This window comes from Melitaea cinxia, chromosome 4 (genome assembly GCF_905220565.1).
Source record: "Melitaea cinxia chromosome 4, ilMelCinx1.1, whole genome shotgun sequence".
NCBI classification, from domain to species: Eukaryota; Metazoa; Arthropoda; class Insecta; order Lepidoptera; family Nymphalidae; genus Melitaea; species Melitaea cinxia.
This window is the reverse complement of record NC_059397.1, coordinates 8198395-8226225: the sequence shown is the minus strand read 5'-3', so window position 1 is coordinate 8226225 and position 27831 is coordinate 8198395. Positions and strand designations below refer to the sequence as shown.

The 27831-nt window shown below is 36.2% G+C and overlaps 1 protein-coding gene and 1 long non-coding RNA gene across 2 annotated transcripts; one reads left to right on the top strand and one right to left on the bottom strand.

Moving 5' to 3' along the window:
• Nucleotides 1-679: 679 nt before the first annotated feature.
• Nucleotides 680-10146, top strand: LOC123670110. The gene is made up of 2 exons (XR_006745871.1): nt 680-1068; nt 9914-10146. It is a non-coding gene; the product is annotated as an uncharacterized LOC123670110 (long non-coding RNA).
• LOC123670109 (dynamin-1-like protein) lies at nt 7974-26108 on the bottom strand. Its single transcript, XM_045603618.1, has 17 exons — nt 26066-26108; nt 25852-26010; nt 25072-25216; nt 23440-23648; nt 23023-23233; nt 22362-22471; nt 21248-21385; nt 20416-20656; nt 19298-19443; nt 18041-18184; nt 15012-15194; nt 13610-13684; nt 13213-13281; nt 12088-12211; nt 11164-11253; nt 9908-10119; nt 7974-9226 (listed from the first exon to the last, which is right to left on the bottom strand). Exons 2-17 carry the CDS (start codon nt 25951-25953, stop codon nt 9170-9172), a joined length of 2256 nt encoding a protein of 751 aa, XP_045459574.1. The 5' UTR covers nt 25954-26010; nt 26066-26108; the 3' UTR covers nt 7974-9169.
• Nucleotides 26109-27831: the final 1723 nt, after the last annotated feature.

Genomic DNA, 27831 nt, shown 5'->3' with positions numbered 1-27831 from the left:
CGATTTTTCTAGTCTATTGTAGTGATAACAAATGTCCAATGCCCTTTATCTCCAACGCCCGCGATTTCGATTTCCGTTCGGAGCAACAATTATCATTGTGAAAATAATTATTAGTGGATATAAAATCTGGATATTTCTAACTGTAAGACTTTTCACCTCGCCTCAGTAACATTGATCTAACGGTTTAGGTGCTAAACAAAAGCCCGATAATAGCGACTAATAATTATTTCAATTAGAATTTCAATATAGATAAAGCTCATTGCTAGCTTTGATTTTCATAGATATCTATGTAAATAAAAAAAAATATATTTATTTGCACGTTTCTTGTGTCTTGTTTTGTATTATTTATTTGTGTGTTTGTTACATATTTAGGTGAACAACGTAGACGAGGTTCTGGAGCGGCATAACGACTTCCTCGAGTCTTGTCTCGGTGATTGTATGCTGACGAGTCCGCAATTGCTGAAGGCTGTGACCACGCTGTGCCTCGTGTGCGTGCAGTTTTGCACCTTTATTCAGGTACGATGGTTCAATTGTATGTCCAAATAAAATAATATAGTAAGTAGTAAGATAATTTAAGGAATATGGTATTTAAAATTCGATTCGTAATTATTTTAATTTATTGAATATTTATTTAAATTGTAAAGTATGTTTCGGAAGATTGAAATAAAAATAGTTATATAGATTTTAGGAATTAGACAAACCTATTTGGTAATGGTATTTTCTAAATTTAACCGTGTACTACACCGTAGCATACATATAGAAGCCATAAAAATGACAGCCTTTGTTTATTGCTTAAGGTAACACGCTTTCTATACGTAATAGATGCTACGAGCAAAAACGTACTAACAAATCTTATTTTGTTATTTACTTTTAAATATATAGCAATATTTTTATTTTAAATTTCTTCTCTTCCTTATGTATGATTTCTATGATTTATTCAATTATTTATATTGTTGTTCAACGCAAACAAAACATGTTTATTGGCAAAAGGAGATGCACAAGTACTTCGTGGACGCAGAGCTTAACAGTATGCTTGGATCGACGTATGACAATATTGACTATAGCGAGGTACACAGCAATTATTAGAATAACACGTGCACTTGCATAAGTAGATCACTGCATCGTCACATCATGTAACATTGTGGACATGTGCCTAATTTTAATTCAAAGTAGAGTCAAATCAGTACATAGTATTAAAACTCCAGTAAATAGTAAAATCTTATTGTAGTTTTTTGTAAATATGGTCTTTATTTGTATTACAAAAAAAAAAACAGAATAGATCTTCATTAGATCCATTAGGTCTTCATTGTTCATCAGGTCGTTACATTCTTTAACTTTTTATAAATACAAGTTTAGTTTCAAAACCCATCACATAAAATAGAAGAACAGAAGGCTTTCTAAGATCATACGGAAACTTGTACTCAGAGACCTCCGCTGCTCTAATACGAAAAATATTACAGCTCTTACAGAGCAGTATAGGGAGTGAAAAGTTTTCCAAAGCACATTGGGTTAAAGCCTTCTTGTGAAGCTCTCAGATCTCTCGCTCTCAGATCCGAGAAATGCTCGAGAAATTTTATAGACAGCTGTATTCGTCGAGCGCACGCAAGCTTTAGCAACGGCAAGACCCCAGGGATGACGGAATTATGAATATGCTCCTAAAGGCCGCAGGGTGACCTGTCCTAAAAGCCTTGACGAGACTCATAGCGCTGTTATTAACCGAGGTACCACGCCAGGGTATCACGATGACGATATTGTCGTCGAAACGAAAGTTCCCCTCAATCCAAGGTCTTAAAGATATCCTCCAGCGCAGTGGTAAGCAATTTCGGTGATATTACATCTCCCTGTCTTACCACGCGACCAAGGAAGTCCACAAGCTTAAAGTTGCTTAACGTGCAATGAAACGGGTTATGTTTGGGGTCTCTCTCAAAGGTAGGATTAGCAACGAAACTCTCCGCGAGAGAACAAAAGTAACCGAAATAGTCCATAAAATTAGCAAGTTGAAGTGGCAGTGGGCTGTTCATCTGTGTCGCAGACCAATGACCGCTGGAGCAGACGTGGTAGAGTGAAGACCGCGTTTTAGCAAACGTAGTGTGGGACGTCCTCCGCCCGCTTGACTGACGATCTATGTAAGATTGCAGGTTGAGAATGGATGAAGATTGTGAAAAATCGGGATGTCTGGCGTGGACTTGAGGAGGCCTATGTCCAACAGTGGACTCCAATAGGCTGAAGTGATGAATGATGAAAGGTCTTTTATTATGAAACATATGGTTGGAAATTTATCTACCAAACTGTTCCATATTGCTTGGACATAGAAATGAACAAACACACACACACACACACACTCACACACACACACACACACACACTCACACACACACACACACACACACTCACACACACACACACACACACACACACACACACACTCACACACACACACACACACACACTCACACACACACACACACACACACACACACACACACACACACACACACACACGCGCGCGCGCGCGCACATTTATTTATATATTTAGAATTTACGATTTAGAAAAGAAATTTAGTGTCTTTAATTTTGATTGAATAAATTTATACTAATCATCAATCATTATAGTGATAGAATTTTTGTAAATAGGCCATGTTCACATTTAAGTAAACTTCACATTGTAATAAAATAATCAAATATAATTGTAATAAATGCTTCCATGTAGTATTTGTGATATACATATTGAAATCATGACAAACTTTACTTTTACATTTCATGACTTTTCTGTTTTAGACTATCACGGTGAGTCCTTTTTTATTTTATGACTGCCTTTTAGCTTTTTAATTTACAGTTGAAGTTAAGAGTTTCATTATTCTTATTTCAAAAAGTGGTATAAAATTATTTTGTTAATTTCGAAATTCTATTGATTACTACTTAGTGAGTTATAGAAATATAATCGAAGATGATGTTTCCTCAACAAAATGAATAATTTCAGTGTGAATAACAAAATAACATAATATATTACTGTATGTTTGTTGTTTACTATAATTAGTTTATAATTGAAAATGACGTCACACAATAACTGACAAAATAAAGTTATTTATTGTGGTCTTATCCAAATACTCCCTAACATTTCATATCACAACACTTCAAGTCAACGTCGCTGTTGGATGAGTCACTTGTAGATAATATAATATTAAATAAAAATAAAATGAACTGTAATCGTATAACTATAATAAACGCATTGTTGTTTAGGAACAAAATAATAATTATAATTTAACGTTTTTTCATAATAAACCATTTCCAAGTAATATAAAATATAACGACCAGCAATATTTTTATTACATCCTAAAGGAATTGATAAAAAAAAGTGCCCTTATCGTTGTAAAGAGGCTTAAAATAATATAAACAAAATGTAGTAATTATAATTTCATGTAAAATTTCAATATATTTTTATAAAATAATTAATTCAGGGCGCAAGCTGTGGTACTACAACAGGCGGATCCGCAGATTCGTTCTCTCGTTCCGTATCACGGTACGGATTAAGATTCAGCGCTGCGTTGCTCTCCGTACTGGCGATTATCGAAAGAATGGCTCGGGATAACAACACCAACAAGCTATTGAATATATCTGCTAGGTGGGAAAAATTTAATAACAATATTTTTACGAAATAAGATGTCTAGATTTAGTAGTTTCTTATCGTTAGTCTCGTTGGCTTCAGTTTTTTCGTATCACGTCATCTATTGAAAACAAAGATCTCTTGTGCTTATAACATATAATTGTCTACATTTTGATTTGTTATCTTTGACTGAAAATTCGACTGTCCCTACGTATAATATCGAAATTGAAAAAAGGCACTTTACATTTTTTACGCTGAATGATTTGTTAAGTATCGATATTGAGTATAAGCTCATGAAAATTGTGATTTTATGTGTATTTTATAGCATTTTCTCTTTTTTCTTTGAAAATATACATAAAAAGTAGTTTTTTCATGCAATAAAAAAATAAAAAAATTTCAGTTTCGATTACTGTACGTAGGGAAAGTCGAATTGTCTTATTTTTATGTAATCTAGGATATTTTCTAGTTCCGAGAATAATTTAATGTTAACGTCTTGATCAAATACTTTTTATATTTATAAATATTAGCATTGGCCATATAAATGTTTGTCGTGGTCTGGGCGTTGTATTGTGTGTGTTTCCGGACCCCCGACACAGGAAATAATCCTACTGGGGGCCGTTGACTGTGAATTATTTAGCACTACTTTTTATTTAAATAAATAAATTTTTAAATATATACACAATACACACACGGTCGTCTGTTCCTAAAGTAAGCAACTTAATGCTTGTGTTATAGGTAACAGCCAACTGGTACTGGTAACTTAGCTACATTTTTTTTTTCGAAAAACACTTATAAATAATACATATATAAATAAATATTTATATTACACCCAGACTCGGGGTGGGAATCGAATCCACAACCCTCGGAGCAGAAAGCAGGGTCACTACAAACTGCGCCAACGGGCTAGTCAAATTCATTAGTCAAATTGGGTCCATAACATAATCTTTATGCTTTCTACTTCATTAAACTGTAAAAAAAAAAAAATAAAGCACTGTAAAAAAAATAAGTTAAGCACTATATAAAGCTACTAATACAAAAAGCATTGTAATTGACTGCCTAAAACAAGAGCTACCTAAGCTTGGAATCAACATTCCTTGATTATAACCACACAATTTTGATTTTTTCCACCAAAAAAAAACACTCGTCGCTCACACCTTCATTACAAATTGACTGCAGTGCGGTGATATCTGGAGCTAAGTAATAACGCAAATAATAACCCCGATGCAGTTTATAGTTTCGGTGCAATTAAAAAGTATCATCTTACCTCATGGGATCATCTCGTATACATTTCCCCTCCTGCAGTTTCATTGCCCATGGAAAGGGCTAATTAGTGATTTAAATGTTTTATTTTACAGATTAAACTTCAACACATACTACGTGAAACAGTTGGAAAAGTTTTGTTCGGACGACAAGTTGCTCGAAACCGACAAGAAATCCTAGCGGTCGAGCCCGCGTGTTACCGCGGTTTAACACTACTATACTCGATATTAACGATTTTACACCACGATTTAACATTTACTGTTGATTAGTATTGCTGAAATTTTAGCCATAATACAAAACAAAGTAGTTTTTGTCACATTGGACGACTGCATTTGTCGTTCTGATAAGTAATTCCTGCGTAAAATTTAATAATGAGGAATCTTGCCTAAAATTTCAATTAATGGTTTTCTTAGTAGTCACAGTATCAGCGATGTTATATTCACACATTAAATTTGACGCAGTAGAAGCAATCGAATATTAATTAGTAGAAAGGAAATCTATCCATCCAAATTGTGATGGAAAGTTCTCTGATGCAAGTACAAATTAATCTTAAAATACTCAAAACCTTATTTTCTTACGTCAGTTTCCGATTCAGATAAAAATAATAATGTTTTTAACTATAGAAACAACACCTAGAGTAATCAATCACAATTTTAAAATGACTGCAAATATTTTTATACATTTGTGCTGCAAATTAATAGATATTCAAAAATTTTGACACATATCTTTTAGTAACTAATAATAGCGTAAAATACGAATATCTATGAGTATATATTCAATCAAATTGACAAACGCATCAATAACAAATATATTAAAAACAGTTGAATCTCGAAACAATTGTTAAAAAAACCTTAAAATTTGCTCTCTTTACAAATAAAGATTTTAAGTTCCTTTTGGGATATCCTTGCCATAATACAATGAAGCCATGATAGAAATTAAGTGAACGTTGTGAGTGTGATGCGTGTTGTGAAAGTAATTCTTCCCTTGTTTATAACTTTTAAACTAGCTGTACTGTTAATTTTACCGTGAACTGACACTTATATATTTGATTCTCTCTTTTGTCGGAAAATAATTAAATTTTATTTGTTTTATTTATCTTAGATCAATTTCCAATACTCTTGTGTAGCCTTTTTTAATACCTAGATAATCCAATTTTAAGCCTGTTTTTTATAATCTCATGTTATAAACTATTTTAGCAATAAACTACTAACAAGTTAATGTATTTTTATTTTAGAGTAAATTATTATTTAAATACCTTTACTGCACCTCTTCAATACATACGTTCAACTAGCGGCCTGCCACGGCTTTGCACGGATAGTTTTGTAGCATATAAAGGTCTTAGAGTTCCGTCATCGATGTGAGGGATATTTTTGGGCGTTTTTTTTTTCATCCGGCGATATCTCCTAAGATGATGATAAGGCTTCTTTCTCCACGTACGAGTAGTAGGGTCGGAGCTTAATCCACCACACTGCTCCACTGCGAGTTGGCCCCTACTATGAGTTATCATCATCATGATCGTCATCACCATCACCATCACCACCACCACCACCACCACCACCACCACCACCACCACCATTTAAGCCTGATACAGTCCACTGCTGGACATGGGCCTCCAGAAGTTCGTCTCAAAAATTGTTGCAACTCATGTGTTTTGCCCATAGTCACCACGCTGGGCAGGCGGGTTGGTGACCGCAGTACTGGCTTTGTCGCACCGAAGACTGCCCGTCTTCGGCCCGTGTATTTCAAAGCCAGCAGTTGGATTGTTATCCCGCCATCGGTCGACTTTTTAAGTTCCAAGGTGGTAATGAAACTGTGTTATTCCTTAGTCGCCTCTTACGACATCCACGGGAAGAGAGGGGGTGGCTATATTCTTACTGCCGTAACCACACAGCGTGACTACTGTGAGTAACGATCGGTAACTGTTGTCTATGACAACAACAAAGACTTCCCAACGGGCTCTCCGAGGCACGGTGGGGACTGGGGAGACCCACCGCACCCACACAACCAAGTGGGCTCGGTTCAACTTGTCAACATGAGATTTTCTTTTATGGAGTAAAATATTCTTTTTTAATATAAATTTCAGTTTTTTTGATAAATATTTCTGTGCCTGTGATGTGATCAAGGACATTGTTAGAAAAAAAAACAACGAAATTCTTGGTCTAACTCATGTACTTTCTATCTGCTATAAGTACGGAAATATTTTGGTACTGTAATACAACTGTGTGAAAAAATTCGTCGTTAATATCGATATTTGCCAAGTTGTATCCGTTTATCAGCAATCAATCACTCTTCAGTATTCAAGGCTATTTTTCGTACTTTGTGATTGAAATGCGACTGTATTACATTTGACATTAATTTTTCAATACATTTTTTTGCGAATACTGATGTAACTAGAGTTATATACCTTTGAACCTAAGACTTTCATAAACTCGTTCAGGTATTTGTGAATAGAAGAGTAACGACAAAAAATAATAAACCTAAAGGGTTAATCTTTATCTTTTGTTTGAAACACATTGCTTTAGAATTATTTATACTACCCTATTTCCTAGTAGGAGTATACAGTCAGTGGCATATTTTAGTATTAAGCGCCTCGGGCCAGTTTAATTTGACGCCCGGTAAATTAGGGGGAAAGGTAAAGGCAGCGTATTAATTAGGTATGTGTTACTAATTAGTCGATTATTCTGAACTTTTTTTTAGAATCTATTCTTGCACAAAGGTCACATACCAATTCATTTTCTAGATGTATATATTTCAAAAATAAAGTTTACGCAAAGCCGCGCTAGGTTCCAGCCTACTTAGCCTACTGGTAAATCCATCACTGGCTGGGATAGTAATTCGCTCAATAGAAATCGGGAATGTCATCCTTCAGAATGTGCTTTCAATAGTTGTTCGTCTTAACCACCTGATCCAATATGATCTTGTATTGGATTAACAGTCCTCGGTTACTTCGCACTATTTCGCTTGCAAAACGTTTTTAAAAAGGAAATTTCATAACTAATTGAAAAAATCTTGAAGCTAAGAAGAACAGAAAACAATTTTTTGGCACAGATATAATGAGGCAGTTGATTATAGATTGATTGAATGTTTAAAAAAATAAACAAAACAAAACTTACTTCACAATATTCTATAATTTTAACAGACTTAAATACTTGTTTAACATTCAATTGGTTTCGTTCGGTACATAAAGCAAATCACACTCCGGACTATAACAATAATACATTTTCTAACATTGGAATATTCACTACACTATATTAGCGATAAAATTTTTTAATAAATACGTTTTGGACAATGACACAAAATGACTTGCATGCGAAATCATAATAACATCGATCAATGCACGAGGAACTATGAATTATTTTAAAACACGAAAAAAACATCGTAATAGCCAATTTTATAAAAAAAAACCCTATGATATTATTACAACTACCATCAGCCCTGTTTGATAGAAAAGTTATGAACGAAAAAATCATCCAATGAACAAACAACAAAGTTAACATTACAGAATCGATTTTATGTAAAAAAATGACAAACATTCAGTACCAAGAATATTGCAGGAGTTACAATGAATATCACTGCGATTAAGACTGACAGCACATTATCAGACGTTCTAGTAAAAAAAATTAAACTGAAGTATTTAGTTCCGGTTTAAACATTATGAGAGTATTAAAATCAAAGAAATACTCTCAGAACTTCTAACAATGTGCAGTGTGAGTCTAAAGAACCACATACTTTATATAATTGAAAATTATGACTACCTACAAAAACCGTTAATACGTGATTAAAAACGAAATGGTAACTAATGCAAGCATAGTAATTTTTTGTGCAATCGCAAATTACTTTCGAAAATGCTTGCTTAGTGAGATTTAATGCTAGTGTGAGGTTTTTCTTTCATTAAGTCAATACTAGTAATAACTATAAGTTTCAAATATGTGAAACATTGCATACATAATTTACATCGCCGGTAAATGATAACTTAATAAAAAACATAAAAGCACTTCTGCACTTTAAGCATAGCTCCATTAAAATGTCCCTTAAAGCAAACATATTTGCTTTCATATTTTCTGCTTTGGCTCCAATATTTGGTTTTCTTGTACATACATATTCACTCAGAAACACTAAGCCATTGGATTTGTCATGAAATAAACGTTATAAGAGAGCTGCAGATTTTAAGTATGAAAGCAAAACTGTTTACTTTTAAATAAGTAAAATGCCTACACAATTCACCTAGGTAATAAGGAGTATGTACAGAGCTCAGAGCTCAAATTCACTATTTCATAGACTAGAGTCATCATCCTCAGCCGAGCATCACCACATGTGTGTCTCGCGTATCTCGCTAATAATCTGACCGGCTCGCTGTAATGCCTGAGAAAAATAGAGGAATAATTAAATACATTTATTTACATACAAGTTCACAGAGCTTTGCTCCAGACACAAGTGAGTCAATCAGAAAAAAAAAAAAAGAAAAACAAGTATGACAAATTAAATAATGATAAATGTAGAAATACAAATATACAATCTTATTAAAATATAATAATTAAGATTTACATATTTTAACGTAACTAGGACATTTTTTACTACACACTAAAAATTATACGTATAATTGCAAATTTTTAAAGCCCAAAAAGGATTAACCACAAATAATCGCTTCAGCCTGTAATATCCCACTACTGGGCATAGGCCTCTTTCCCCATGTAGAAGAAGGATCAGAGCTTAATCCACCACGCTGCTCCAATGCGGGTTGACGGATATATTCCCTACTACAAGTAACTGCTCTGAGTTTCTCCTTCTGCCACACAACGGCCCGGCACCCGCACGGTGAATCCATGGAATGCTAAGGAGTTTGTCTCGTCTCATCTAATATCACCACTTATTGATTTCATATTTGCTAATTTCCTTATATGATTCATTTCAGTAGAGATAGTATTCCAAACTACTAGTAAATTCATCTGAGCGAATACGATTTTCAAATAGGTCTACTAGAAAAATTACATTTCGAATTTAAAATTCTCTAATATTTATTTGCTCAAAAAATAAATATCTTACTTTAAGCATATCAGCAGCTTCCTTCCTACGTTGAGCGATGTGTTCGGACTCGTTGAGCATACTCTCTGCTTGGTCAGACTTGTACAAGTGGGTGACGAGCTCCGACTGCAAGTTGTCTTTTACAAAGTTTACGAGAAAGTGCATCACAGCCTTCGGTACTGAATCTTTTATAGACTTCCTCACTATGTAGAAGTATGACTTGATCAGCCGTTCTGAAATTAAAACGTATTTTAAAACAATTGGTCTTGTTCAATCAATCAATCCCACCCGCAAATTATAAGTAATGATTTAATATCATTAAAAGGTCTTGTCACATTTTTCAATTTAAAACATGTACAAACTTGAGAGAGAACTATTAATACTACATTGCTAGTTCTATAGCCAACATTTTGACCAACATATAAAGAAGTGGCATTTTATATTGGCTACCCCACTTAACGCCCGCAACGCCATCGACCACGACCGCTGAAATTGTCGTTCCACTAACGCAATAACGCCGCGGGCGTTGTAGACGACTCTTATAGGTGGAACGCATATTTGATCGCTGTGTGCTCGCAATATGGCGGCATGATTTGACGGAACGAAAGGGAGATAATGATTCGGAAAGTTCATCAAGTTCTGATGACATTCACAATTTGACGTTACAGTTCTTTTTTCGAGTTCGCGCCATGTTTTTGCGAAAACCCATTTTGATCCACCAGTACTTTGTGGGCGAAGTGGGCACGATGTGGTCGCGGACAGTGACGTCATCTATGACGTCGAGCGAACGCTCGCAACGACCGCGGGCCTTAGGTGGAACGATGCAGAGGGTGTTACAATCATTGCGGGCGTTTAATGGAACGTGCCCATTAAGTAGCTATAAACACATATCAGGCAACATTCTATTTAGTCCTTTGAGTGAATTGTGATGATGAGGTGTGCGAAGACAAAAACTTAGATTAGAGGAATAAAAGACAGTTATTAATAAATACATATAGTAAAGATCACAACCACTTGTTATTTACATAATTATAAATTTATAAGAAAATATCTCATCTTAGAATGTTGAAAAACATTGGAAAAGGATGCCATGACAAATAGAAAAAATATTTTCAATTGGAGTTAATAAGAAGTGGCCCAATCTGTACAGCGATAAGCTAAGAATTAATAGAGAAAGCGTCAAGCATAAAACAGCAATTTCGATGGAAGGTGGTCGGAAACCCTATCAGTGGAGATATGAAGTAAGCAGTTGCATTGACACTATAGTATGTCCTCACCGACTAAATCACCCATTTGGTTCAAATGCATCATGCCTTCTATAGTCTTTGTATTACTTTTTTGGTATGTTGTGTGGTCGCTCCGTCCACCTAGCATCAAGAATATAACCAATCAATGTATATTTTGCGTAATTTTTATAGTATGACACACGAAATTAGTATGTTATAAAATCCTATTTCTCAATTCATAAAACATCCAGTAACGATTATTTTATTGCTAAATTGTTCAAATTTTAATTTATTTAATATATAAGTACCTTAGTAACTGTTGAATAGTGAAATTATTGTAAAGTAAACAAATAATAAGTCAACAAACATAATTCCATTTAAATAATATACTTCCATTAAAAGCTCAAAATTAACTCAAGTTATATCTTAGAGATTTTGACTGCATTAGTAATGGATATCGAATGTTATGTGTATAATATTTTTGTCATTCATGAGAACTATTTATATACATATTTATAATGTTAAAAACTGATACACTGCATTAATAAAATATTTATTGGTAAATTGATGAAAGTCAGCAAATGATATTAGATATTCCTTGAGACAATGTTTACACATCACATGTTTTTTTTTATATCGGATAACAGAACATATAATCAATAAAATGTAGTTTTAGTTGTAGTAAGTATAAAACAAAATTGTTAGTCTCAAGAGTATTATTCAAAAAGCCATACAACCTAAACCTAACCAACAAGGGAACAATTGTTTAAAGTACGTAATTATATTTCATGTATTTCTAAAAATAAAAATAACTTTATGATAATATATAATATAAAATATTATAACAACATAAACTAAATTCCCTATTTCTTTCACTAATCTAATAAAACCCTTTTAAAAATTCTTACCGGTACTAATGAGAATTTTTTCTTTATAATTTCTTATTATATAAAATTTACAATGAAAGTGTCTTACCAATAACATCACAATCATGCTGTTCCCTGTCGGAAAGCTTCCTGGAAGTCTGGCTTGGGACTTCGGGCAACAAGTTGACAGGCTTCTGCGGAGTCATAGCTTTGTTTTCTGGACTACCATTGACCTATACGGAAATATCAAAAATTTGCCATTACATTTTTTCATAAACATTAAAACGCAACTGCTCTGGTGTAGTGGTGCGTGTAGTCGCCTTAAACACCGACGGTTAGCGGTTCGATTCTCGTTTGGGATGGATATTTGTATTTGTACAATATAAATTATTTTATTTTTATTTTATTTATTTATTCTTAATGCACACCAAAATACAGACACATAAAGAAAGATACAATACAAGATGTACAAAGGCGATCTTATCGCTAAATAGCGATTTCTTAACTTTTGGGTACTGGACACGATACAGTAGCAGCGGTTAGAAGAAATTATATATTGGCTATGCAGATGTTTGCCGTGGTCTGGGTGTCTGTGCAGTCCTTGTGGGTCTCCTCACCGTTCCTCGGAGAGCACGTTAAGCCGTCGGTCCCGGTTGCTATCATAAATATCTAATAGCAATCGTTACTCGTAGTAGGACACATATCTGCCAACCCACAGTGGACAGCGTGGTGAATTAAGCTCCAATCCTTCTCCTAAATGGAGAGAGAGGCCTATGCCCAGTAGTGGGGTAAATGTTAGGACCTTAAATAATAGAACCTTAGCTAAAGAATAGTGATTTTCGTATATGTGTGACTCATATAAATAAATATCTTATAACATACATACACGGTCGTCAATTCCTATGATAAGCAACTTAATGCTTGTCTTACAGGTAACATCCGACTGTTAGAACTATGTTTTTTAATATACATACATAAATATATAAATACAAATATTACACTCAGACTTAGGTGGAAATCGAACCCGCAACCCGCGGACCAGAAAGCAAGGCCACTACAAACAGCACCAACGGGGTAGCCGAATCATGTACTTAAATATTTTTTTAATATTCTTTGCTTGGTCATCTTATTTAATATTTCATATCTCTGAACAGTTAGCATGATACTCTATATGGACTAACGCCCTCTAAACTTTACAGGAGATTAAAAAAAAAGGAAACATTTGTATGAATACCTGAGGAGTGGCAGGAGATTCGTTATTGGGCGGTGACCTATCATGGCCATCGGTGATAGCTGGAACATGCTGAAATATTACAATAAATATTTAATCATAATTATAATATATTGAATATTGATCATGCATTTGAATTTTTAAAATAATGCATATTATGTTATATCATGTATGCCATTTAAATAGAAATATTTGTATGATGCTGTAAAGTATATCGTGTTAAATAAAAACAAACTATAAACAAAAATTATATTAAAGCCACAAAAATGTTATCATGAAGTTGAAATCATAAAATTTGAAAGAGAGCCCATTTTGTGCAAAGCTATGAATTACCAATTCAGTATGTTGCGATGGAACATGAAGGGTTTACATGGATCACTCGCAGTCAGTACTTAATTACCTGGTAGGCGGCATCCATAACTTTAGCCAAGTATACCAAGATGGACCCTCTTTCACCCATTTGCCGTAGAAATAGCTGAATGCCGAAAAATACGCATTATTACATCCATTCTAGTAATAATTCTGAAAGTATCTATCTAATTCATACATTTCTTTTTCTATGCTTGTTGCTGTCATAGAGATCATCAGCATTATAGCTATAATAAGCATGTTAACTTCTTTTAATCTTTGAGATTTGAGGGTATGTAGTAATTTTTTTGAGTTTACTCCTTAAGAATCAATTTTCATATAAGGTTTCACGTAACGCCATCTATTGTGTAAAGTCAAAGGCGTATCATCGATAGATGGCATTATTTGATTCGTTTATTTACCATTTAATATGGTATTAATCTTTTTCTTACGCTAGTAAGCCCTTTATGGAGCTGACACACACACTTTTATCTTTACCTTATCGGTATCAAGTTGTTAGTAAGTTAAGTGTCAAAAATGTTCACATAGTTGAATCAAAAATCTCCACTTTCCCTCTACATTGTTTATCAAATACGAAATATAAAAAAATAGTATGATTTTATTTGATTAATAAATATCTATATTAATATGTGAAGAAAAACTTTGTACCCTTTTTTACGAAAATTCCGCGGACGGAGGAGGACGAAATTTCGTACACTTATAGTTTATATAGAGAAGGAGTGCAGAATGCTAATATTTTTTTTTTCAAAAACAATGCATAAAAATATATTAAATCAATAACAAAAACTAACATGTATTTGGCACACACACACATTTCAACCTCTGGGCGACCACTAGTACTGTTAAATACTTTTACAATAGTATAATATGTGTATATTATACTATAAGTAATTGTTGGCACGATTACCGGCAACATGGCACTCAATCACCAACTATTCATTATGAATGCAACGGACAGTCCTCTTTGCAGGGGATGTTTGGCTGCTGAAGAAACAGCCGCCCACGTGATCCTGGAATGCGAGGGAGTGGCCGCACACTGGGCAACCATCCTTAGGTAAATAAGGGCGCTCTGAGAAGCCTGTGAACGCCCCAGGAGGCTTCTGAGCTTCTGGAAGGAGCTGGACTGGCGGAACTAGTCAGCCCTCGTTTCACGCATAAAGAACCACCTTTGTGTCTAAATGCGGAAAACCGAGCCCACAACATAACATAACATATTATACTATATTACACAAAACAAGTAAAGTGTATATAAAATAATATGTTTATTATTACTAACTGAACGGTATTTTTAATTGGGTCAGTATGGGAAAATCCGAAAACGCAAGACAATGCATGGAATGCTTTTAACAATATGTGTTGTATGAGCCAAATCAGCTTAGGTTAGGTTTGGTTAGTCAATACCTCACCCAATGCTATATAAGAGAAATTTATACTTTTAAAATTGTGGATACCGGTGTCGACGTAGGCCGAGGTGTCTTCTGTCGGTACATGGGGCTGTGGTCTTCCACCAGCCCGTCCGTGCTTTTCAGTAGACCGGACACCAGCGCCGCCTCGCGGTGAAAATCTGGGTGCTTTGTATTGATATACGCTAGCTCGATGGCGACTAAATTTTCGACCTGTATGAATTGAAAATATACATTTTTATAATTATTATATAAATGATAATAATTATTATATAAATGATAAAACTTTTATATAAAAAACACTATATATATACACTATGCAATGGCATGAAAAATAGGAAAGAACAAAATGGAGTCTTATTGAGGATATTTAATTAAAAGCACTCTTATTTCTGTATGATTTATCTCAAATTTCTCAAACGCTGCATCTCCTGCTGCACCTCTGTGACGTGTGACGTGCCACGTGACGTGTGTAGTGTGCGGGGCGGTACCATGGAGTTGGTGGCGGGCAGGCGCGTGCGCAGCAGCTGCGTGACGACGTCGACGATGCGCTGGTGCAGGCGCGGGAAGCGCTGCATCTCCTGCTGCACCTCTGTGACGTGTGACGTGTGACGTGTGACGTGCCACGTGACGTGTGTAGTGTGTAGTGTGCGGGGCGGTACCATGGAGTTGGTGGCGGGCAGGCGCGTGCGCAGCAGCTGCGTGACGACGTCGACGATGCGCTGGTGCAGGCGCGGGAAGCGCTGCATCTCCTGCTGCACCTCTGTGACGTGTGACGTGTGACGTGCCACGTGACGTGTGTAGTGTGTAGTGTGCGGGGCGGTACCATGGAGTTGGTGGCGGGCAGGCGCGTGCGCAGCAGCTGCGTGACGACGTCGACGATGCGCTGGTGCAGGCGCGGGAAGCGCTGCATCTCCTGCTGCACCTCTGTGACGTGTGACGTGTGACGTGTGACGTGCCACGTGACGTGTGTAGTGTGTAGTGTGCGGGGCGGTACCATGGAGTTGGTGGCGGGCAGGCGCGTGCGCAGCAGCTGCGTGACGACGTCGACGATGCGCTGGTGCAGGCGCGGGAAGCGCTGCATCTCCTGCTGCACCTCTGTGACGTGTGACGTGTGACGTGCCACGTGACGTGTGTAGTGTGTAGTGTGCGGGGCGGTACCATGGAGTTGGTGGCGGGCAGGCGCGTGCGCAGCAGCTGCGTGACGACGTCGACGATGCGCTGGTGCAGGCGCGGGAAGCGCTGCATCTCCTGCTGCACCTCTGTGACGTGTGACGTGTGACGTGCCACGTGACGTGTGTAGTGTGTAGTGTGCGGGGCGGTACCATGGAGTTGGTGGCGGGCAGGCGCGTGCGCAGCAGCTGCGTGACGACGTCGACGATGCGCTGGTGCAGGCGCGGGAAGCGCTGCATCTCTTGCTGCACCTCTGTGACGTGTGACGTGTGACGTGTGACGTGCCACGTGACGTGTGTAGTGTGCGGGGCGGTACCATGGAGTTGGTGGCGGGCAGGCGCGTGCGCAGCAGCTGCGTGACGACGTCGACGATGCGCTGGTGCAGGCGCGGGAAGCGCTGCATCTCCTGCTGCACCTCTGTGACGTGTGACGTGTGACGTGCCACGTGACGTGTGTAGTGTGCGGGGCGGTACCATGGAGTTGGTGGCGGGCAGGCGCGTGCGCAGCAGCTGCGTGAGGACGTCGACGATGCGCTGGTGCAGGCGCGGGAAGCGCTGCATCTCCTGCTGCACCTCTGTGACGTGTGACGTGCCACGTGACGTGTGTAGTGTGCGGGGCGGTACCAGGGAGTTGGTGGCGGGCAGGCGCGTGCGCAGCAGCTGCGTGACGACGTCGACGATGCGCTGGTGCAGGCGCGGGAAGCGCTGCATCTCCTGCTGCACCTCTGTGACGTGTGACGTGTGACGTGCCACGTGACGTGTGTAGTGTGTAGTGTGCGGGGCGGTACCATGGAGTTGGTGGCGGGCAGGCGCGTGCGCAGCAGCTGCGTGACGACGTCGACGATGCGCTGGTGCAGGCGCGGGAAGCGCTGCATCTCCTGCTGCACCTCTGTGACGTGTGACGTGTGACGTGCCACGTGACGTGTGTAGTGTGTAGTGTGCGGGGCGGTACCATGGAGTTGGTGGCGGGCAGGCGCGTGCGCAGCAGCTGCGTGACGACGTCGACGATGCGCTGGTGCAGGCGCGGGAAGCGCTGCATCTCTTGCTGCACCTCTGTGACGTGTGACGTGTGACGTGTGACGTGCCACGTGACGTGTGTAGTGTGCGGGGCGGTACCATGGAGTTGGTGGCGGGCAGGCGCGTGCGCAGCAGCTGCGTGACGACGTCGACGATGCGCTGGTGCAGGCGCGGGAAGCGCTGCATCTCCTGCTGCACCTCTGTGACGTGTGACGTGTGACGTGCCACGTGACGTGTGTAGTGTGCGGGGCGGTACCATGGAGTTGGTGGCGGGCAGGCGCGTGCGCAGCAGCTGCGTGACGACGTCGACGATGCGCTGGTGCAGGCGCGGGAAGCGCTGCATCTCCTGCTGCACCTCTGTGACGTGTGACGTGCCACGTGACGTGTGTAGTGTGCGGGGCGGTACCATGGAGTTGGTGGCGGGCAGGCGCGTGCGCAGCAGCTGCGTGACGACGTCGACGATGCGCTGGTGCAGGCGCGGGAAGCGCTGCATCTCCTGCTGCACCTCTGTGACGTGTGACGTGTGACGTGTGACGTGCCACGTGACGTGTGTAGTGTGCGGGGCGGTACCATGGAGTTGGTGGCGGGCAGGCGCGTGCGCAGCAGCTGCGTGACGACGTCGACGATGCGCTGGTGCAGGCGCGGGAAGCGCTGCATCTCCTGCTGCACCTCTGTGACGTGTGACGTGCCACGTGACGTGTGTAGTGTGCGGGGCGGTACCATGGAGTTGGTGGCGGGCAGGCGCGTGCGCAGCAGCTGCGTGACGACGTCGACGATGCGCTGGTGCAGGCGCGGGAAGCGCTGCATCTCCTGCTGCACCTCTGTGACGTGTGACGTGCCACGTGACGTGTGTAGTGTGCGGGGCGGTACCATGGAGTTGGTGGCGGGCAGGCGCGTGCGCAGCAGCTGCGTGACGACGTCGACGATGCGCTGGTGCAGGCGCGGGAAGCGCTGCATCTCCTGCTGCACCTCTGTGCCGCAGTGCTGCACGATGCGCTGCATTTCCTCGTGCACCTGCAAATAGTTCTAACTTTAACATATGTCTACATAGCGACCTACACGCGATAAGTTGATTGCATTGAACTGTAGACATTAAGATAATTATAGATTTAAAGTATTAAGATAATGCTTTACAAAATAATTGTGTGTGCTCGCAAATGAAAAAAAAACGACTTTAATTTTCATTGACAAGACTAACTTCCTTTTGTTTATAAAGAATTTGAATTTATAACTTGCAATGTGTTTTTTTTTGTTACGGTTCAATTTCGCAACTCAATTTTAAAGCATATATCCTTAACCTAGGTCATAATGCTGTGTCTTACTTCAATAAAAAATTACCTGTGTAAATAAGCAACTTAATCTGATTGATTTTAATCTTTTAAATTTTCTAGTACTTAAAACTCGCGGCAAGCTTTTATATAATAATGCAATATTCATCATTACAGCCTATACAATCCACTGCTGGACATAGGCCTCCACAAGTTTACGCCAAAAATAACGTGAGCTCATATGTTTTGCCCATAGTCACCAACGCTGGGCAGGCGGGTTGGTGACTGCAATGCAACATTACTCAACACAAAAAAACATTATTTTTAACCAACTTCAACATACCTTTGGGGATAACTTCGTCGTTGATGAACTGATTTTGATAATTCTTTTTTTGTTGGAATAGAGACATCCCTGATGTGGTACTATGATATGGAAAACAGGATCTGATGACGGGATCCCAGAGAAATCGAGGGAAACTCTCGAAAATCCGCATAACTTTTTACTGGGTGAACCGATTTTGATGATTTTTAATTTAATCGAAAGCCGATGTTTATCATGTGGTCACATTTAAATTTCATCGAAATCTGATCACAACTTTTGGAGTAATCTTTAATAATGCGTATTTACTTGACTAATTTTTCGTCTACCTACGTTGTATTACTTGTCGAAATAATTGAAGTCGTGCTTTTTTCGTTTGCCTGCAAACACAATTATTATATAAAGCACTGTTTTGTGTAAATCTAATTTTTATCCTTGAAATATATTCCATAACAAAAATTCAAAATACTATTTTTTTTTTCTTTTAATTGTAAATATTGTTTAAATTTATAATTGTTAAAAGATAAATTAATCAATTACCAGCTCCACACAACGCAAAGAAGGGTCTTCCAATCTTCTAATTTGTCTCTTTACAAGCAACTCAAATGAGACTTCGGGAACAAACAGAGCAGGTCTGGGACCTGTTGCATTCCTTATCGCAGTCAATATGTCCATTCGAGACAAACCTGAAATTTTTTAATGAGAACCTTTAAACCAAAATTTAATATTATTTGTCCTAACATTATTTCCACATAGTAAAATGTTTAAGTTGGCAACGTCACATAGAAAGTATGTTCAACATAAGGCTAAGAGACCGGTGGACCATCGCTGAAATACAAACCAAAACAAAGGTGAGTGATGTTAGGAAAAAAATTAATAAAACTGAAACGTTTGTGTTTGTTTCTACTCACAATATGGTCTGGTGGACCATATTATGAGTACAAACAAAAATGGACCAAAAAATATTAGGAATGGTAAGAAGAAATGAGGGCGTCAAATAAAAAGATGAGATGTCGATCTACCAAAAAGGATGGAGAAGATTGGCTTGGGAAAGACAATGTGGGAGGAACTAGGGGAGGCCTATGTCGAAGGACAAGCTTACTTAGGAACTGGTTGCTAAAATCCAAAATAACCTACTTTATAAAATCTGTTCATAATTGAGTGATATTTTTAATAATAATTTTAAAATTAATTATTTGTTTAATTTTATATTCCATAACACAAATCATAATAATTCCACAAAATATTCGATACTAAATTATCCTACATAACAAAGGACATAATTACCTTCAGGAAAAACCTATTAATGTATCAAATACTAGGAAACTTTAATTTAATGCATATATGAATAGTGTAAAAAAATCCTTGTGCTATCAATTACACTAGTATCCAAGAGATCAAATTTAGCTTAAACCAACATATGCTTTTTAACTATTATATTATCTTTAGTCAAAAAGTAAAGTGCCCAATAAACTTTAACACTTTTAACGCTTGGCAAAAATACCCAGACTTTAATTGCAAAATCTTAAACATCTTATAGAATACCTTACCATTAACGATCAAAAACTCTACCTACATACATATTTCAATGTTATCCGCTAATTACTAGACAGCAATATTTTTAAGATATAGCCTGCAAAATATGTTTGAACACTCACCTACTAAAGGATGTATAGAGTCCAGTGTACGCCCAAATGTCTCATGGAATATATAGCATATTCGAGCACCTCCGCAAAGTTCTGTAGTCTCAATGTTCCTGGCCGTGCCTTCTATAGTGGAACAATAGGCACTGGCAAACTTTGTGATTATTTGCAACAGAGTTTGAGATTTATCTGATACATCCTCTCCATATGAGTTGAGTAACGATTGAAATTGTGAAATCATTACATTAACTCGTACCTGAAAATTTAGTTTTTTAAGTAGTTAATATCAACAATAATTCAAATTCGACTTGCTAATGTCCAATGTTGTAAGATTTTCCTTTCGATCGAATTTTAAAAATTGTCAAATTCTATGCTCGCAACTTCGTCCGCGTGGAATTTAATAAAAAAGTTATTGTTCAGTTTGCAGAGTTATAAAATAAATAAATTTCTTAAATAAAAGTAGCCTAAGTTACTTCTTAGTACATCAGCTATCTGCCAGTGAAAGTCCCGTCAAAATCGGTCCAGCCGTTTCAGAGATTAGCCGGAACAAACCGACACAGACAGACAAAAATTGTAAAAAAAAAATGTTTATTTTGGTATATGTACCGTGTATACATACATGATACATCCATATGCATGTAGTAAAAAGCGGTTATTTTCATATTACAAACAGACACGCCAAATTTATTTGTATAGATTACTTACAAGTTCAAAGATCAAATTCATTCTTTTCTCGCAGTCACTCAGTCAAACATAAATATCGATATAATGCAGGTAAAATCGCGAGTGTAACCTAATTATAAATAAATTAACATATACAACACATTATAATTATGATATTAATTACCTTTAGTTCTGGCAAGCAATCCCTTATATGGTGCATCAGAAGTCTATTCAATGTCTTGGCCAAATAGGGAGTACCATTACGGGTCGCGATGGTCGGGTACTTCCTTTGTAAGTATGTAGCTTCGTCTTTTAACGCATCCTAAACGAGAATTATATACTTGTCAAAATCAAATATATTTGTAATTTTAATTAAATTCCACTAACATTATAATGCAAAAGTTCGTGAGAATGGAAGGATATATCAGTATCATCAGCTAGTTACAACTTTTTTCTTTGTAGCGTATTGATACAAAGTAATTGATACTGGTTCATGCCAGATTTGATTTCAAGAATGTAAGCAGTCACACGAGCATTTGAGAATGAATGAATAGAACAAAAAAGTGTGATTTTAACAATACTGTAATTGACAACTTATTTTATATTAAAGCATCTTAAAAACAAAATAGTAAAATGTTGATTATATCTATTCCTAAAATTTATATATTTAGATAACATCCAAAAATCCACATATATGTTAGTTGCTTGAAAAATTTGGTACAAGCCTTATTAAAATCTGTATGAGATGTGATTATTTATTATATTAAATTTCAACTATTTATTTATTTATTTATGTTTATTAGGAAGACATACAGTTTGATATACATTAAAAATAAAATTTAAGTGACATACATTTACCAGTTAAGTCTTCACATAATAATAGCACAAATAATAGCAATTAGTACATTAATAAAAAAGGCATACTAATTTCAACTCTAAGGGTCTAAATTTAGATATATATTTTCGTATACCAAATTAAAATGCCAATAAAATATGATTGAAAACAAAAAAAAATGACAACAAAAAAAGTGACAGAATTCTAACAATATCAGATATTAAGATTACAATTAAAATTAATGAAAATTAAAATATCATCGAGAAATGACATTCATCGTGATAGATTAAAAACTATTTAAGTTAACATTAAACATGTCAATGTCACCAAGCACATTGTCATGAGAGTTGCATGCACGATAAAGAAAAATATTCCGAGCATATTTCGTTCTAATTACAGGTACAAAAAATATAAATTCAAAATTCAATTCAATATATTTTTAATGATGATATCTATCATTTACCTCAATGGACTTCTTATCTATTATGTCTTGCTGAGATCTGTTTACAACACCAATAATTCCCAGTTTTACAGGAATCACACGCCCACACAATATATCAATTGCATCAGTTCCTAAAATAAAAATATTACACAGAATCATGTACTCATCCATTAAAAAAAGATATTTTAAAATAAATAATGAACTTTTATAGCTATTCTTTTTTTTTTTTTGATAAATATACATCAAAATAACACATATATAAATACTAATATAACACCCAAACTCGGGTGGGAATCGAACCCGCAATCTACGGAGCAGAAAGTAGGACCACTACAAACTGCGCCAAAGGGTTAATTGCATGGGCAATTAATCAGAAATCACCTCATGTGATTTGTTAGAAAATCGAAATTTATTTAATGTTCAATATATTAGTGACAACTACTTTTTGCTCAGACATTAATAATTTGAACCAATTTGTGAAAAAAAACTCATAATTCAAATTTTTTAATTATCTCCTTTATCCTTACCCATCATTATCACAGAATTACTTCACTCTTATCTCACCTTAACTTAAGTATGTGTACCAAGTCTCTGATTATGTATGGTAGTTAAAATATAAAAAAAAAAACAATGTTTCACATTAAATATTAATAAAATTTAAAATTTGCATTTCAAAATTTACCTGCATCCATGAGATCTAGCTTGGTTACTACGGCCAAAGTTCTCCTTCCGTCGGGGTCGACTTCCTTAGCCATTTTAATAGCTTCACTGGTAGCCATATCAGTATTTGCGGCCGTCACGGCCAATATAATAGAATTAGGGTTTGCTATATATTTGATTATAAGATTTCTTATTTGACTCTCAATGTCTTCCGGCTGGTCCCCAATGGGTACCTAAAAATAAAATAAAAAATGGCAATTTATGTTTCAATGTTGTGTTAGCTTTACAAGAAGCAGCATTGTTGCAACCAAGTTCTTTAAGTATTAAGATAGGTAGTTTGCAGTTTACCTAATAACTAGTAATTTCAATTAAATTTTATTATAAAAAAGAAAAAACACTAGTAGCTACAATACATTTCAGATAAAACTATTTTTTAAACCTTGGTGACGCCAGGCAGATCAACTAGAGTCAAATTGACAACACGAGTTGAGTAAATCTTGAGATTGATTGGTTCTGGACAAATTCCCTTGTTGTTGCCAGCCATGCGTTCGGTTTCTCTTTCTATTTCCTGTCTTATTTCGTCGAAATTTGAGTATATTCTCTCTTTTGTATGCAGAAACTTTCCCCATTCTTCTAAGCTTATTGTACCTGTAACAATATTAACAATAGATGTTTAAACTTTGATGTTTAATGGAAGCATCAAAATTTTTGGTATAATTTAAGCAATTTTCTTTTATGCAGCTAGATGATTTCATCTTATCGTATTTATTTACTTAATTTTTTACCACGCTTTTTTGTAAAGTAATTTAAAGGTTAAGTATTAATGATTTCTTAGGTATTATAATACACAATAAATTAAAAATTGTTTGTTAACACAATGTAAATGTTGATTATAACATATTTCAAAAACTTTATCAAAATGTCACCATACACAAGTAACAACTAAGCAGGTATAGACAAAAATTCTGTTTTTTTTTTTTTGTAATTATTAAGATAAACATTATGCTTATTCATTACTAAGAGGGCAAAATGTTACATTATTTACTATGACAAACTGAAATTCATATCTATATAAAACATGACATTCATAAGATTTTAGATAGTGATAGTAGTAATAAATGGACAAACACTACAAATAAACCATGTCCATTTTAATACAAACCTTTCGAAAATACTGTTTGAGACAGTTGAGTTAAGGGATTCCAAGATACATTTCGTGTCTCGTGTTGTCTATATACTGAAGTATTAATGTATTTATACAATTACCAATAAACAAACATTATAAATATCACTACAAAGTGGATAAAATTATTACTGGTAATATTTAGCATTATAATAACTGAAATAATCCATTATAATTTTAATAAAGTATCTTTCATAGATAAAGTAAATATAAAATTAATATATTAAAATCAAAAAATACTTTTTAAAACTTTTATGTAAATTTTATTCTTCATTAAGTAATTCTAAGAATCTAGAAAATTACTGTAACAATATATAATGAATAGTTCAGAAGACAATAGCATGATAACAATTAAATATTACTGCAAGTCAGGTAATGTGAATTGTATCACTGAGAATCCAGTAAAACAAAGGCTTGTGCATTTAATGAAAAAATGTAAACATACATAATGAGTGTGAATGACTCATCTTTTAAATGAGCATTAGGTTATCAGGGTTCATTAGCATTCCATGCTTCAATAGTTATTTTTTTATTGTTAGTTCAAAGACAGACATCCTTTATTATTAATTAAATAAGGTATTAAGATCTGTTTTAAGCTGATTATCAAAGGACTTAGAAACATAAAATCATTAATTATAATATTAAGGTGTATTACGATAATTTGAATAGTAATTTAGACATCTTATAATGACATGCCCAAAATTGTGAATAGAATTTCGGATACTATGTTACATAAAAAGATAACTTTAACCTCATATTATACCTAATCATCTATTCAACGCATGAGATACTATCAAGTATTAGATAAAATGTGTTTAATAGAATTTACTTACAGTAAAATTAGAAAAAAAAAATATTCAAACTGTGAATTTGATAAGGTCAATGTACCTTCTTCCGCTGAGCGATGTTCTTTGCTATCTTTAGGGCTGTACACCAGCTGAAGGACAAGAGGGCGGCGTGTAACGATTCCTGGTCCTCGAGGTAGAAACGAACGTCCAACAAGACTCTCTATAACGGAACTTTTGCCAGAACTCTGCAGAGCATTTACATGAAAAAATAATATAATATTATTAAAGAAATTGTGCTGTGTGGCTACGGCACTAAAGAATTTAGCCACCCCCTCTCTTCCCGTGGGTGTCGTAAGAGGCGACTAAGGGATAACAAGGTTCCACAACCACCTTAGAACTTGGGAAGCCGACCGATGGCGGGATAACCATCCAACTGCTGGCTTTGAAATACACAGGCCGAAGACGGGCAGCAGCGTCTTCGGTGCGACAAAGCCAGTACTGCGGTCACCAACCCGCCTGCCCAGCGTGGTGACTATGGGCGGCACACATGAGTTCACGTTATTTTTGGCGTCAACTTGTGGAGGCCTATGTCCAGCAGTGGACTGTATAGGCTGTAATGATGATTAAAAAAATTGTCATTCTAGAAATATAATTTAAAAAAAGGTGTAATAATTAAATCAACAATAATTATTAGAGAACGTAGTACATAGTGTTTTTATTCATAATAGTCAGGTGTAACGGAATGGGGACAAAGAATTTCAGTGACATCTTTACATAACCATGGTATATTTAACACAAAAAAAAAATATATATATATATAACACGTGTTACGTATTTATTTCTTAATAGGAAAATAAAAATTTATTAAAAGTATTATAACCTGAGTTCCTAATACGATAATTTGGGGCAATTGGATGGCATCAGCTCCAACGGTGTTAAAAACGTCTTGAAGCTTATTAATCACTGGTATAAGTGCTTCCATAATTATTAATGCACTAAGTATCAATTGAAATTTTATTTGGATAAAAGTACAACTTTTCTGTAAAAATGATTATTTCATTTAAACTCGTAAATATCAAAACACATAAACTGACCGGTTAAAGTCGGCCATATTGATTCAACAAGAACAATAGTCAATAGTGAAGTAAGATATTCATTTACAAAATATATCGATTCTTACAAAATCTGTAATATTTTATTTATATCGGTATTGCATTAAATTGTTTCAGTAAAATATGAAAACTATCATATACCTAATTATGATTTTTGAATGGATTAATTATCACCAAGTAGTCTTACTACAATGTTCAAGAGGCACTATTGCTTCAAAGTTCAGCTTATAATAGTCCACTAGGCACGCAGGACACAGGGTTCTCCAAGGTCGCACTAAATATTGCATTCCTTCGCAATCCTCATCCAGTCTCTCTGTGATGAACTTTACATAGACCGTCAGTCTGGCGGGCCCACGGGTGTCCCAACATATGGTCTCCTACTCCATGATATGTATACTCTAGCTGGCATTGGTTTTGCATCACACGTGACCACCAACACTTCAACTTGCTAATTCTAACATAGCTAATTTCTTAGCACTTTGAGAGCCTTTTACTTGTGGGCTAGTTCTATCCTCAGTTCCACCGTATGTCAACTGTAATGTAGGTAGTATATTATATTTAATTAATTAGTCATTTTGAGGATAAGAAAAATCTTGTGTAAGTCAGTCTCTGATTAAAGCTATAAACGAATGGATGCAGTTTCCTTTAAATAAGCTTCCGTAGGATCCTTAAGAGTTCAGAGATATTCCATCAACAAAGGCAGGATGTACTACATGAAGAGTTTTGTCTTCAAGCACTAAGGAATTTTTCAAGTGAAGACCCAGTGAAGTATCCCAAATGCTAAACAGCCAAACCGAGTAATGTTATCGACTTCCTTCTCGATGCTATTTTGGTCTCATCATTACAGCCTATCGCAGTCCACTGCTGGACATAGGCCTCCACAAGTTTACGCCAAAAATAGCGTGAACTCATGTGAGCCAGCCCTGCGGTCACCAACCCGCCTGCCCAGCGTGGTGACTATGGGCAAAACACATGAGTTCACGCTATTTTGGTCTAGGTGGTTTGTATTTTTTAAGTAGACATAGTCCTCGTCCAATGTAACGTCGGGAAGGGTACCATCGATCGATACCGGTCTCGGTATGACTTTTGATTTTTAAGTGTAATAAATCACAAATTATAAATAAAAATTATTTGACATAGTTTGAACGCGTACTACGCTATAATTTTCAATTACACATAACTGTTGATGATTCTGAATCCTTTTTTTAAACCAAGTCCATATATTTCAAAATGGTTCAAAGCCGCGCTGTATTACATATATTGTGTTTTGAAATATTCCAACGACCTATAAAAATACAGTAACACTAAACATTATAGGAACTGTAATGTTATTTTTTGTTTGATATAAGACACTGAATAGTACACGTTAAGTACCATTTTCAAGTTATTAGTCTTATAAAATCAACTAAAAACAATTTTATGTAAAATTAATTAATAGTAAGTACCGTTACAATTTGTACTTCAATAATATTTTTATTTTATTGTTTGTTGTTGTTTTAAAATTTATCCCCAATAGGGAAAGGCAAAGGACTATAATCCATACAGCCTAGTCTGAATTTGTTTTATTTTATTGTTTTGTAGCTGACACCTGCCAAAAAAAAAAAAAAAAAAATCAAACGTGTGCTTACTATTAAAAATCTTTCTATAATAAAATGATATAAATTGTAATTTGTTTATTTTTATAAAATAATTTAATTGTTATTGTATAAATAAAATAGAATAGTGATTAAATTAAAAAGAAATCTGTT

Excerpts from the sequence above, each read along its gene's own strand:
- LOC123670109 (XM_045603618.1), bottom strand. The coding sequence starts at position 25,953 with ATGGAAGCACTTATACCAGTGATTAATAAGCTTCAAGACGTTTTTAAC. Across the intron at positions 18,185-19,297 it reads CTTTGCGTTGTGTGGAGCTG|GTGCACGAGGAAATGCAGCG; the intron begins GTAATTGATTAA and ends AACTATTTGCAG. Across the intron at positions 13,282-13,609 it reads TTATGGATGCCGCCTACCAG|CATGTTCCAGCTATCACCGA; the intron begins GTAATTAAGTAC and ends GTAATATTTCAG.